This window comes from Crotalus tigris, unplaced genomic scaffold (genome assembly GCF_016545835.1).
Source record: "Crotalus tigris isolate CLP2741 ecotype Arizona unplaced genomic scaffold, ASM1654583v1 scf7180000024339.11422700, whole genome shotgun sequence".
Taxonomy (NCBI): Eukaryota; Metazoa; Chordata; class Lepidosauria; order Squamata; family Viperidae; genus Crotalus; species Crotalus tigris.
Genome location: NW_024100509.1, coordinates 5683236 through 5697480, shown reverse-complemented (window position 1 = coordinate 5697480; position 14245 = coordinate 5683236). Strand labels below are relative to the sequence as shown.

General features: G+C 39.3%; 1 protein-coding gene across 10 annotated transcripts in view; it reads left to right on the top strand.

Annotated features, from left to right (window-relative positions):
• The window catches only part of LOC120300198, a 28810-nt gene that overhangs the window by 3730 nt on the left and 10835 nt on the right, over window positions 1-14245 (top strand). For 4 of the 10 annotated variants that reach the window (XM_039325889.1, XM_039325879.1, XM_039325882.1 and 1 more), the window contains exons 2-6: window positions 2155-2332; window positions 5068-5147; window positions 6057-6884; window positions 7991-8171; window positions 10069-10216. In XM_039325889.1, coding sequence (XP_039181823.1) covers window positions 2240-2332; window positions 5068-5147; window positions 6057-6884; window positions 7991-8171; window positions 10069-10216 — 1330 coding nt within the window. In that variant the 5' untranslated portion in view covers window positions 2155-2239. Of the gene's footprint in view, window positions 1-1758; window positions 2333-5067; window positions 5148-6056; window positions 6885-7990; window positions 8172-10068; window positions 10217-14245 lie in introns of those variants that run through there. The other 6 variants (XM_039325883.1, XM_039325880.1, XM_039325888.1 and 3 more) reach the window with 6 other exon arrangements.

Sequence of the window (14245 nt, the reverse complement as noted above, 5' to 3'; positions counted from 1 at the left end):
AAGATTTCCAGTTTGGATTTAAATCTGGCTCTCTCACAATACAGTATGCAGGCAGCATAAATGGTGACTGGTATCTCAAGAGATGCTACTACATTCTGTGTTAAAATAGCTACACCTGGTATTAGGTATTTTCTAGGCCAGACATGTCAAACACAAGGCCCGGGGGCCAGATGTAGCCCGCAAAGTGGTTTCATGTGGCCTGCGAAGCCATCCTGGAAACAGTGAGGGAATGGCCCCCACTGCCTTGGCCCTGGCCCTAGCCGGCCAGGAGCCAATGTACAGTTTTGTGATGGCCATCTGTGCTGAAACGCATTCAGTCTTAGCTCCACAAGGCCGTCTAGAAACAGTGAGGAACCAGCCCCTGCTGTGTCGGCCCCGCCCCCTGGGTGCATGCTGGGGAGGTGTCACCCTTTGTGAGGAATGAAGAAATGGACCATGCCTTGGCGCTTGCTGTAGTCCCTCCCCATTCTGCCAGAGACCCTCAGATCTGTCCCACTCCTGCCCAGGCCCCCCTTGACGCGAACAATGTAGAGCTGGCCATGCCCACCCAGTAGGCCACACCCACTCCATCCATGCCCATCCAGTAGGCCTCACCTACCTTGGCCACACCCATCTGGCCCCCGGAGGGCAACTGCAATACCGATGCGGCCCTCAATGAAATTGAATTTGACACCCCTGTTCTAGGCCTAATTCAAGATGTTTACTATATGTGTAGGAAACCTTTCATGTCTTGCAAATGGCCTGTGCAATCTGACTCTATCAACTATTGATTACGTGGTTTTTTTCATAGTCTATGGAATCATTTGCCATCAGGGCTCCAGCTGGTTCTCTTGTTACAGTTTAGGAGGGACTTAGATATTTCTGATTGTTTCTGAAATATTTTAGAGATTTAATTGGACTTATAATTTGACAGCAATATTTTGTTGTAAATATAAGATGCCCACTTAGATTTGATTAGCAGATTCTGCACAGACCAGAGGATTGGACTAATTAACCACCTCTATGATTCAATACATATAGGTCCATTAAAAATCCAAATAAAGTTGGCAGCTTCTTAATTATTGTTTCAGACAATAATTTACCTGATACTTTAAAATCCCGTCACTGATAAAAGGCCAACTGAATATGGGGATAATATAAAATTGTAAGGGAAACAATGAAAGTGATGGCCACCAAAGTATGGATTATCGGAGATCCCAAGAATAAACAGATCTGTCCATGTAGCAGCTACAAACGTATTCAGCTAAGTATTAAAATACTATACCATGATCGTAGTCTTTTGAATATTCCAGTATTTCTATGGGATTTAAGGTGCTAAACATGTGGAAGTTCTATTATTTTTGTTACAGATAAGATGCCCCAAGTAATGAGTGGAATGCCAGTGTTCTATTTGGATTAAAATTAAGATCCCCGTGAATCATACAATGATGAATGATGGGTAATTTTGAGAAAGTTGTATCTGAAAGCTGTCACTACCAAAATGATTTTATTTAAACTTTGTACTTTTTGTATTGATTATTTTTAATTATATCTTGATTCTGTTAAAATGGTTTTTAGATTGTTGGCCGTGAACTTGATATTAGCTACCGGAGTTATATATTTAATATGAATAACTGTATACCTTCTCTCTCCCCCCCCTCTCCCCCCTCCCCCCCTCTCTCTATATATAATTTAATTATTTTGATGTCCTCACTTTGCCAAGTACTTTCCTGATCAGGATTATGGAACATGAATTATTCATACTTGAGCAAGGTAGTTTCATATGATGTCAGTTTGCTAAACAAGTTTAGACCTTGTTTGTAAGTCAGTAAAAGTATTGCTACCACTAATCCCAGTGTATAAATCAGTATGCACAACATAAGATAACAATATACTTATTTTGCAAAGGAACAAACAACTAAGGCCTCTGCCTGTAAAAACTAATCTTCTTGCTGGTTATAAGATGCTTTTGGTGTACTGGAGAAGAATAAAAATCTATAGAAAAAAGGAAATGGTACAGACTGGCAAAACTGGAATATGAACATTCCACATTGCAGCATAAAGATTCCATTTGTTCATTATTAATACGTATTAATGTAACCCAATATACACCAAGCTATACATTTTCTGATTATTTTCTGCTTTTTACTTCTCTAATTTTCAAATTATTTTTAGGTGTATGGCCTGGCAAAGATAGATAATGAACCTCATATCAGGAATTTTACGCATATAGGAGATCCAATCTTATATTTATGGTGTAATGAATATACCATTGCACCAAAACTCTGTAATTCCAGCCCAAGATGTTACTTTTTCCAGAGTTTCTAAGAAGAAAGACAAGAGGAAAGAACAGGTATGGTCATTCCTTTCCCCAATTAGGAGTCTCAGCTTTATCTGAAGAGAATTGGAGAAGCGTAACTTTTCAATCAAAATGTTTCCATATAGAACTGCCTGTATTTTTCCTCTAAGAGTTTTGACTTTTTAAATAAATACTTTCTATATTCTTCAAGAAGCCTATTGCAAGAGGAAGTTCAGAAAACATTTAAGTTATTACTGGAAAAAAACCTTGAAACCTCTCAGCAAATAGTTGATCAGTAATAACAGTATATTTATTGCCAGGAATTATATATTTTTTTGTCCTCTTAAGAATCTCATGGGGAGTGATAGTGAAATCACAGAAGGTGAAGACTGAGATTTTCAGCCTATTTTTGTGTGCAAGAGGTCTTTTGGGAATAGTGGGATAGAAAAATAGATATATTAAATTTTTAGCACTTACAAAAAGAGATCTGTAGACTACAAAAACAGTATATCATGATGAATAATCTTCCATGTGATTTTATTAATTGCTAACAGAAAACAAGAAATATTCATTTAGCAGTTGCCTTATCTCTTATTGTTTAATCTATAGATAGCCAGTTTTTTACATGAGTATCAAAGTGATGTGTGCTGAAGCATCAAGAACTAGAGAAATAGAGACTGTGCAGTCTAATCTGGATTAGGTTGCACATGGGTTCTTCTCATTTTTCTCTATGACTCAGGAAGCTTTTATAAGTATTAACTTGCTACCTCATAGAATATTCTTGAAAAATATCCATTTTTACATATTTATATCACATATATAAATATTTATCTTCTGTCCGCATAGACCTCCTTATTTTTGACTGGTTCTGCTCCTGCGCTGGTTCTACATGTAGTCCTCGAGTTATGAGTGTAATGGAGCCTGCCCATTCCACATGTAACTAGAAAACTTGTAGAGTGAATCTCGTTTGATGTATGAGATCACTCCCTTGCTCATTAAAACGCACGCGGCTTGTTAAGTGAACATGCGGTATCGGTGGGGAAGGCCATGGAGGGCCTAGTGCTGGAACAGACCTCCAAGGCCTCCCCGACCCACTAAAATACTGCATGCTTCCCCCTCTCTTCCTGCTGCTCCAGACTCACCTGGAAAAGATCCATATCCTTTCTGCTGTGGTTCCTGCTGCTCCCCGGATTTGAGGCCGGGGAACATTTCTGCGCAGCCCTCCGATCCAGGCTTCGGAAGCCTTTTCCAGGTCGCTGCCACCTGGATTTGAGGCCGAGGAACGCTTCCGGAGCCCGTATTGGGCCACGCGGGATGCGTGGAAGCCTCCCCCGGCCTTAGATCCGAGCCACAGCAGCCTGGAAAAGGCCTCTGGAGCCCCGATCCAGCTTCCAGAGGCACATGGAAGCATCCCCCAGATTCAGTTCTGTTCTCTGTTGCAGAGAACAGAGGCCTAAAGTACCGTGAGATCATGCAAGATCAGTAGCGTGGGATCTCGCCGCACTGATCTTGCGTGATCTTAAGAAAGTGAAGGATCTCGATCTTTGCAGGGTGAGTATTTAAGGCTTGGTCCCTAGGGAGACCCGGGGTGGGGGATGGGGAGGGAGGGAATAACCAGGGTGAATGTTGCAGAGCCACTGTGGTCGCTCGTAAGGGCGAACGACTGCCATGGTACTACTTGCTCATAAGCACTATGGGGTGCTCATCACGTAACTTTGAATGAGTGTTAAGTGAATGCTCTTAACTCGGGGATTACCTGTACTGTGCTCTTGTCACCAACTATGTTGCTTCATTGGATTGAGGTCTATTTAGAATCCACATGTCCAGAAATCCAGTGTTGGAGTTTTCATAACTCTGCTAGGTCTTGCCTCCCATTCTAAACAGCAGTTATTTATAAGGAGTGGCAGTTCTTATTTCCAGACTTAGCTCATTCAGACGTAAAGCAATCACTTTTGCCTCAGTGGTAATTAAGTAAATAGTAATTTAATAGAAAAATAATATAGAATGTGTAAAAATTCATAGCATGAAATTTTTGAGTCAGCAAGACAGCAGTTTTTGAATATTGCGTATTAACCATTCATGTATTTCCATCTACATTGATTGGGAGGGGGTGGTATTATATGTAGGTATAAGCAGTGATAATTAGCTGCTGACAATTTCCTTTCAGAAACAGGAATATGGCGGACTGATTCATTTTAGTCTGGTTGCAATTTGTGTTGTGCTATGTACCATTCTAGTGATGCTCTGCCACTACTGTGGTAAGGTCACCTGAGTTCCTTACTTGCATCTTCAAGAACATGTGACAAGCAACAGCCTATAGGAACAATAGAAAGAAAAGTTGCAGATAGTCAGGGGCATTTAATTTGAATGAGTGTTCTAAGAGCTAATAGTTTTTAAAAACTCAAGTACTAAAAATTAAAAAATACAATTAAAGTATTATTTCATATAATTCTTAAATAGGATGAGAGTTCAATTGAGTCCAAAGGAACTAATCTGCAGGCCAATTGGTTTAAGTGATTAAAAGTAGTTCCTATATCAAAGACATGTTTTGTGCATAATTATTATTTGGAAGCTTAAGGAGATTAGCCACATCAGGAGAGGGGCCATTTCAGGACTTAAAAACTGCCTAGGAAAAACCCACCAACTGTAATAGATCATTGGCAGAATTCTGTTCAAAATAAACATCCCCAGTTTAAATGTTTTTGAGCAATGGCTTGTTTTTTATTGAAATTGGGAGGGCTAACTACAGATTCCCTGATAAAACCATTTTTTTGTTATTGTTTTTGTAGCATTCTAATTCAACCTCTTTTCCTGCTCTTTGTGGCTTTTCTCAGGCATCTGCTATACCAACCAATCAGGACATTTGCAGGTGAAATATTAACTGTGTCATTGCACTAAAACTGATGATGGTCAGGGTGTCAGAAGTTATGTTATCTTACAGCTGATGATCCAGGAAATCTTGCAGGGTGAATAACAGTTGGTCTTCCAATAAGTAGTCATTTTTCCTATGTTTTCAAATTGCCGTATTGAAATGTATTAGAAATCATAATATTAGATTTTTGTACAATACCTAGTTTTTTCCATAATAATAGCTCTGTAAGATGAGCTGAGAGAGAATGCCTGGCCAAAGATCAGGGAACTTCCACAGTGGACTAGAATGTGGATCCCCACCATTAGTCCAGCACTTGAACCACTGCACCACAAAACATTTTGGATTCTAAATAGCTGTTCCAACTATAGCAGAAGTGTTTTGAGCTCAAATGAAAAGGAATATCATCAGAACGTTTCTCACAAAAATTAGAACATCTCATTTGGAGTTTGAAACATAATGTTTCAAATGTACTTAAGTTGCACATCAACAAATATAGACTTCTTTGATCAGGGAATACTTGATATTACAAGAAATAAAAGTAAACCAAATGACTACACGTACATTACTTTAATGATATTGTGCCAATTCCCAATATGGAGGTGAAATGGGGCATGGGTGTGGGGAGCATATTCTATGGTGGTGAGAACTGGTTCTCATAAGCTATCTTTTTTTTTCAAGAGCCCGTAGTAGCTACAAAAGAGCACATAGATCAACAAACCCTGTTTAGCTATGCTATATGCACATGCACATGTTTAAATGATATTGACATGTAATGCATTATGGCACATGGATTTTTTTATGTTTGTTATTTGCCTTCCTCATACTGGCTGAAAATGTCATTTCTTCAACAAATTGTATGTACTCTTTTTAATTTTTTGTGCTTTTATTCCATTGTTCTGCATGCAGTTCCAGTGCAGTGTGTTCTGAATGTTGTCATCCCAGTCCAGTGCAATCTGCTGTTATCTTGAAAAATCTTGTCTGCCAGAATGCTCTGACTCCAGGGGCCACTGTGACAGTAACCTGTCAGAATACGGTGCAGATTTCCAAGGCCAACTCCCATGGGCATGAACTTGTCTATGCTCTCAGGTCTAAGAATGAAAAATCCAGCCATGCTCTGAAATTCTCCAAGTCTCTCAGTGATATGGATCAGAAGGCTCAGAGTACAATTGACAGATTTAGCTACGCGGAACGAACATGTTCAGAAGGCAGACTTACCCAAATGCAAGAGCAGTGTTTAAGACTTAACGTATGTCCTAAGGAGAAGAAATCATTCAGCTTCAGGCCCTTCACTGTTAGCAATTCCAGACTTTCATATTTCTGGTCACTCTCGACTAATTACTCAAGCACTTCTCTGGCCACTGATACTCATAGTGCTGTACGTATTCCTCTCCTGGAGGATAAGTATGGCAATGAAATCTCCCAGAGTAAAGATTTGTTGCAGTACCTTTTCTCCTTCTCTCACAGTTCCAGGTCAAGCAGTCATGAACTGGATAACAAGTCAACCTGTCTCCGGCCAGAGAAATCATCCAGTGGTATGGCAGAGAGCACAGGTTTTTGTTCAGATGACATGGGAGATGATGATGTCTTTGAGGACAATTCTGTGAGGCTGAAAATTACAGCACTGCGGGCACCACTCTGCTCAGCTGAAAAGGATAGTGATCTAGACTGCCCTTCCCAATTGTCAGAAAATTTCCCTCCACTTTCCCCTGTGTCTATATCTGGAGATGTCTGCAGGTTGGTTTATCCCAAATCATTTTCTCTGACCCCTCTCAGTCTATGGTAACTTGCTCTGCTCTCTTCATTTTCTCAGTCATTCACTTCAGTTTACACTGAGCTTTATTTTCTTCTGAACTTGTCGACTTTTTTTGAATATACAGATATTTTCCTGTCATGCTAATCATGTGTTTCCTAAATATTTTCAATTTACTTTATGTATAGGAAATAAGGGTATTAAGAGTGAGGAAGGGAGTTGTGTTTTCTTTCTTCCTGCAAGCTTTTTAAACACTACTTATCTCTGAGAAATATGTAGTGCTTCACATTTTGGAACAACTGGGTTGCTTGCCCCTGAAACAGAACTCAACTTCCCTGGTTCCAAGCACCCTTCAGTGCCTAATTTTCTTTTCATCTTTATGCATATCTCTTTCTTTTCCAAAACTAGCCTCTCCTGTTTCAGGTTAATCCTCAACCAGGACAGGTACCCTGCTTGTCTGCAGATGCCATCATCTCCCAGAATTCTGAGGTTCTAGAGAAAGAGAGTGGTACTGATATAAAAGTTTCCACAGAAAAGGACTTCCCTTGTACCCACAATCTTCTTTCAGAGGCCACCCATGCATCTCACTGAATTTTCCAAAATGTTGCTAGTGTAATTCAGGACATTTGATATAATAGCAAGAAGTGCTATCCCACAATCCTGAATATCCATTTAACTTTTTCTGAAATTTCTGGTCCTGGGGATTTGTGGTTTAGTATGGAATCATGGCTACACTAAACCTGTGCCAGAGATTTGTGCGAAAAGTCATAAGCAAGCTGAGATCGTTGCTTGCTTGTTACTTTTGTGGCAGGAAGTTTATAAATGGCTATCCTAGAGATTCCAAGGAAAACATTTTAAACACATTTCCCTTCCATCAACATTTTAAAATGTGAAAATTCAATTTTCAGGTTATTGTAGATTATAATGATTTAAAATAACCAATTATTTTAGTTATTTTAGACTCTGCTCACATGATCTCAGATCATTTATTCTTCTTTGATATTGTGCCTTTCTTCAACAAGACATTTTTCTGGTTTGGACCATAGTTGTCCTTTTCCTCCCCTAATAAATTGCTATGTTCTTGTCATAGGATATGCCATTGTGAAGGAGATGATGAGAGCCCATTAATTACTCCCTGTCATTGCACAGGAAGCCTTAATTTTGTCCATCAAGCTTGTCTGCAGCAGTGGATCAAGAGCTCAGACGCCCGTTGCTGTGAACTCTGCAAATATGAATTCATCATGGAGACGAAATTGAAACCTTTAAGAAAAGTAGGTCCTGGAATGATACTATAGAGTCAAACATAATTATGAATGTCCTCTTTAGCACAGATTACTGCTATTTATACATTTAAACTTTAGATTACAATAGAAGTAGGCGCTGTTGTGAATCTTCACATTAAAAAAAAATAAACCAGTGTATTGTGAAGCAAAGTAGAACATATTTGGAGTCCCAAGGATATTCTTTTAAAAAACATAAATAAGAGATAATAATTATCTCTGTTCATTGGAAAGATGACCATCTGCCCAGAAGAAAGAAGCAAGTTGGGATGGCAGCAACTGTGGGGAAAATAAACAGTTTTGAGAGCAATTATATCTATTGCCTCCAATAAATATGGTAGCTATTTTATGATTGACCACATCACTGATGCAGCAATTGGTAAATTGAAAAGAGCTATTTAGGCATCAGGTCCAGCCTAGTGTAGATAATTTGTGAGAGATAATTTTCTAGCCCTTGCTTAAACAGAGCACCCACTATTTTTTATAGTAGTTGCTAACAGTTGTTAGACTGTTACTATAGCTAAGATATTTTTTTCAGGGTCAGAGTCTTCTACTTGCAATGAAAATCTTTTATTTCATGTCCTGAGGCAGGAATGAAAAAAGATAATTTCTAAATTGTTTCTGCATGTCATTTCTCTTCATATGAATGAAGTTAGTTTTCCCAATTTCTTTTTCCAAGGCTAATGTTTTCAGTTTAACATTTCATCATAGGATTTTGATTCCCCCTGATATTTTCATTAGCTTTGAGTTGTTCCAGTTTACATGAATCCTTTTTAAAGTAGAGTGCCCAGAATTTGGTATAATACTTGCATTGCCAACTGACCAGTATAGAATAGTATGGACTTATTTCCTATCATCTGAAAATCATACTTCTGTTTATAATAGCATAACTTTGTATTTATCTTGTTATTAAGTTTATACCATGGCCTTCCATTTAAAGACATGAAGGTGGCTACATTTTACTGGTGACTTACACTCAGTTCAGCACTATTATCAAATAAAATAGTCTCCACAAATTCCTTTTTCTTTCCTGTGCATAATTTTTGAATTTGTTTTTGTTAAATCATTTTGTTTCTAATTTCTCTAGTGCTCAAGATTGTTTTGAATTTTATCTTCAAGAATATAAGCTAGTTTACCTACCAAATGTTATGTCTTCTGCAACTTTTATAAGCGTCTTTCCAAGTTAATAAGTATTGAAGAGTATAAAGCCCAAGAATTTTATGGCATCATATTCAATTTTCCCTCTAATTTTATGAAGGAACAATTTGATAAGTAATTTTATCACAGTGAATATTAACTGTAGTTAGTAGATAGCTGCTTTTCATGATAGCGTTAAGCAATTCTGTATTAATAAATGTATGCAAATTAACTGAATTCTGCATTGCTATATTATATTAAGTTACGGTATTTATTTCTAATTTGCATTTCTAAAGTTGGCACAAATCATTGGTGACTTTGGGTAATAAACTAAATTGAAAACAAAGCTTTAAAACAAGCACCAAAAGAAAAGAAAGGGGATCATCCCAATAGAACAAAACATCAAATATAACAACCTTGCATAGGGAACTGCCATCCCATCTTAGCCTACAATCTGAGGAAAGAGATAGCTCTTCAAAGCACATTTAAAAGACAGCAGGATCAGCGTGTTTTAAATCTGCAGAGAGATTAAGAGGGCACAAGTGCCCTCAGATGCCATTGGTTGATAAAGAGTTTAATATACTGTAATACAGAACAGTGTTTCATATCCATATATAAGCTGCATTAGCTTGCTTGATCATCTGCCATCAGGATCAAATTCAATAAAATAAAGGTTTCTGACTAGACAGCAAGTATCACTTGTTCTCTGAGAATAGAATTGAATACTTCTGTTTTCTGGATTTCTTCTTAGTGGGAGAAGCTGCAGATGACAGGCAGTGAGCAAAGAAAGATCATGTGCTCTGTAACTTTCCATATCATTGCTATCACTTGTGTGGTGTGGTCACTGTATGTCCTCATAGACCGGACTGCTGAAGAAATTAAACATGGGGAACCCACGGGTATGTTATTTTATTTTCTTTCTAACAAAAGGGGATGCTTGAGCCATGATAAATTGCCCAAAATCAGGGAAACATTTTTATATGTTATACTTTCTTTTATCACTGACTATACTCATATTTGGAACAGATTAAGGAGTAGCAGATCAGAAAAGAAATGTTCACAAATACTTTCAGTTCTATTGACAAAAAATATTAGTTACAAGCCATTTTGTCACATAAAACAAAGTTATGCATTTGGGGAGTCCTCTAAGTCTGGAGTTTGCTAGATTAAGGAAGGATGTAGTATGGTACTGTATATTCTCTTCCTCAGTGAGGAAGGCTAATTCTTCCTCTCACCATCCAGACTGATCCTTTTTCTTCCCACTCAACTAGTAATTGGAAAGGAGAGCAAAAGTTAAAGCTATAATACACGTGCCCCCCAAATAGTAAAAAGATCCCACTCCTCTTGCTCTCTGCATGGTCTTTTTCTGATTCAGCTTAGCTAACTAAGAAAGCCTTCCCATGTGGCAATTACAGGCCAAATTATTATTTCTCAGAACTTGTATATGCTTACTGCAAAAAGAATAAAACAGTTGAGTCTGCTTTTCTGATTATATATGCAAAATCTGTGCCAAAATATAAGGGGATGGTAAGGGAAATGTTTTTTGCAGCTTCTATTATTGATGTAAAACATACATGCCTGGATAAAATTTAATTGAAGATGTCCAACTTAATCTAGTCTGTGGACCACATTGCCTACTTAAAAGATTGGCACTTGGATTTAGACTCACTGTTTGATCACAGTAGTTCAAAGTCAGAAACAAAGCATAAAATTATCTGCATTTTGTATATTCAACATTTTATATGATATGAACTTTGAGATTGTTATAAATCATATAAAAAGTCTGAAAATGTCATACATACCCATTCTTTTTTCCAATTAACTATTATAAGGAGTAATAAGCAAAAATAAAAGGAAGGGAAAAGATAAAAAGGAAAGAAAGGAAAATAAGGGTCGTTGGCAGTGATCTCTTGAGAGATTTTAGCTGTTACCATGTACTCTGCTCTGCAGATAACTGAATATGGGTGACTATTCTTGATATCTGTCTCCAGGGAAAAATAGAGTGATATATTCACCAGAGTAATAGCTTTACCTTAACTTCCTGATCTCATTGTAAAGATGCTGATAGATTTTGTGATGTGGTGGACTTCAGTCTCCAAGCCTAGGGGTAATAATTTGAAATGGTTCCAGAATTCATAGTTTCAAAGATAACCAGAACTTTACACAATAGTATTGGATTCAACCCATATGGAGGGGAGGACACAGTGGGTCTAATTGGAGCAGATGTCATGTGATTTGAAAGGGGAACATCTTATTGGTCATAGATACTTTCCGATCAGCCTTCAGTTAGTTGTTATCTCTTATATGATAAGATTGTGCACCTGAGGTATTGATTGGATCTGCTTAGTTTTCAATAGTTGTGGGCTTTTTCCCAGATAGATCATCTACGCATGCCTATATGTATGAGTAATAGTTATATTACTCATTGATCTCTGAAATATGCAACTTTTAAGTGCAATAGGTGAGACTGCCCCTAAGACAAGAGGTTCCCCAACCCCCAGTCCGCAGATCCTTACTGGGCTGCGGGCATTTAGGAACTGGGCCGAGCAGCTGGAGGCGCGCTGAAAGTGCGTCTTCCATCTCCAGGAATACGGCAAGTCTGCAGGGGTCTGGGCAGGGGCGGGAGAGTGGCAGGGCAGAAGCCATCTTGCTCAGTGCAAAGTCCTCTGACGGCCACACTTGCAACTGGTTTCCTTCTCTCCCTTCTCCTGCTTCTTCTGCTATCTCTCCTGCCTCCTCTTCTTCCTGGTCCTGCTCCCTCTTCCTCCTGCTGCTGCTTCTTCCTCCTCCTCTATCCCTCCCGGCACCCCAGCTGGGCTCGTGCTCCCTTCATGCAACTCTCCAAGTTTGTAAGACAAATGTGTGCCAACCCAGCTTGCAACCAGGGGCTCCCCCAAAGGTATATGTGTGTGAGGGCGTCTTTCTCAGGGTGCAAATAAGGGCAGGGAGAAGCTATCTTTCACCTTAAGCACTGTGTCTCCAAGGGATTCCCTCTCTCTCTCTCTCTCTCTCTCTCTCTCTCTCTCTCTCTCTCTCTCTCTCTCTCTCTCTCTCTCTCTCTCTCGTCTGGAATTTTCTAAGACCGCTGGGCTCTATTGCACTTCAACTGGAGTTTTTTGGTTTTATTTTGATGCTCCAGGTGCCTCGTGTTTTGGCAACATCCTGCCTGCCTTTTGAGGTTTAATTTGGTGTTTGTGTGTGTGTGTGTGTGTTCCTCCTTTCTTTGTGCAGCTCTGGCTTGGAATGGGGGAGGGGAGAAGCTACATTTCGCCTTAAGCACTGTATCTCCTTAAGCACCTCTTCCAAGACTGCTGGGCGCTTGCGCAGTGCGAGTTGGTTCTCATTCTCTCCTTCTCTCCCTCTCCCCTCTTGCTCGGTCTTTGATTTATTTTGCTGGAAGGCTGAGTTTAGGCTGGTCTCATCTCACTTTCTTAGAAGCAGAAAGTCACTGGTCTAATCTAATACAATAATAGAAATAAAGTGCTTTATTTATTTGTTTGTTTGTTTATTTAGAAAATTTACAATAAATGTAATGCACTTGAATCATCCTGAAACTGATGCACTGATTCCATCACTTGTACCTGTTCAAATCTTAACGCAGAGCCAAAGGAAGTAACTGGGGTGACACTTTATGAAATGATCTGAGATGCTTATGAGCTTATTGGCTCTGATGAATAGAATAGAAAATGGAATATAGAGAATAGAATAGTTGGAAGGGACCTGGTAGGTCATCTAGTCCAACCCCCCCCTACCCAAGCAGAAGAACCTACACCATTTCTGATAGATGGTGTTCAGTCTCATCTTCCAGTGATGAAACTCCCACAACATCTAAAGGCAAACTGTTCCATTGATTGATTGTTCTCACTGTCAGAAAATTTCTCCTTATTTCTAGATTGAATCTCTCCTTGATCAGTTTCCTTCCGTTTTTCCTTGTCTGGCCTTCAGGTGCTTTGGAAAATAGGTTGACCCCCTCCTCTATGTGACAGCTCCTCAAATACTGAAATGCTGCTATCATGCCTCCCCTGGTCCTTCTCTTCACTAGACTAACCATGCCCAGTTCTTGTAATCATTCTTCATATGTTTTAGCCTCCAGTCCCCTAATCACTTTTTTTGTTCTTCTCTGCACTTTTTCTAGCATCTCAACATCTTTTTGATAGTGTGGAGACCAAAATTGGTTGCAGTGTGGTCTAGGTGTGGTCTTACTAACGCTTTATAGAGTGGCATTAATACCTTGTGATCTTGATTGAATCTCTCTGTTAATGCAACTTGGGATTGCATTGGCTTTTTTGCCAGATGCCTCACACTGTTGGCTCATATTTAATTTATTGTCCACTAAGACTCCAAGATCCCTCTCACAGTTACTGCTATTAAGCCTGGTTTCACCCAATCTATATCTGTACATTTGCTTTTTCTTGCCTAAGTATAAGACTTTACTTTTCTCTACACTGAATTTCATTTTGTTAGATAGGGCCCAGGGTTCAAGTCTGTCAAGATCCAGATGGATCTTGAGCCTATCATCTAGGGCTGAGGTAGGCAACCTTGGCTCTTTTATGAGTCGTGGACTTCAACTCTCAGAATTCCTGAGCCAGCCATGCTGGCTCAGGAATTCTGGGAGTTGAAGTCCACAAGTCATAAAAGAGCCAAGGTTGCCTAACCCTGATCTAGGGTGTTGGCTATTCCTGCCAGCTTAGTACAAGTAGTTCTCGAGTTACAAGTGTAATGGAGCCTGCCATTCCACTCGTAACTTAAAAGTCGTAGAGTGAATCTCGTACCTTGAACGAGATCACTCTCTTGCTCGTTAAGATGTATGCAGCTCATTAAGTGAACATGAGGTATCTCTGGGTGGGGAAGGCCATGGAGGGCCTAGTGATTGAACAGGCCCCCAAGACCTCCCCAACCAACTAAGATACCTCATGCTTCCCTCTCCC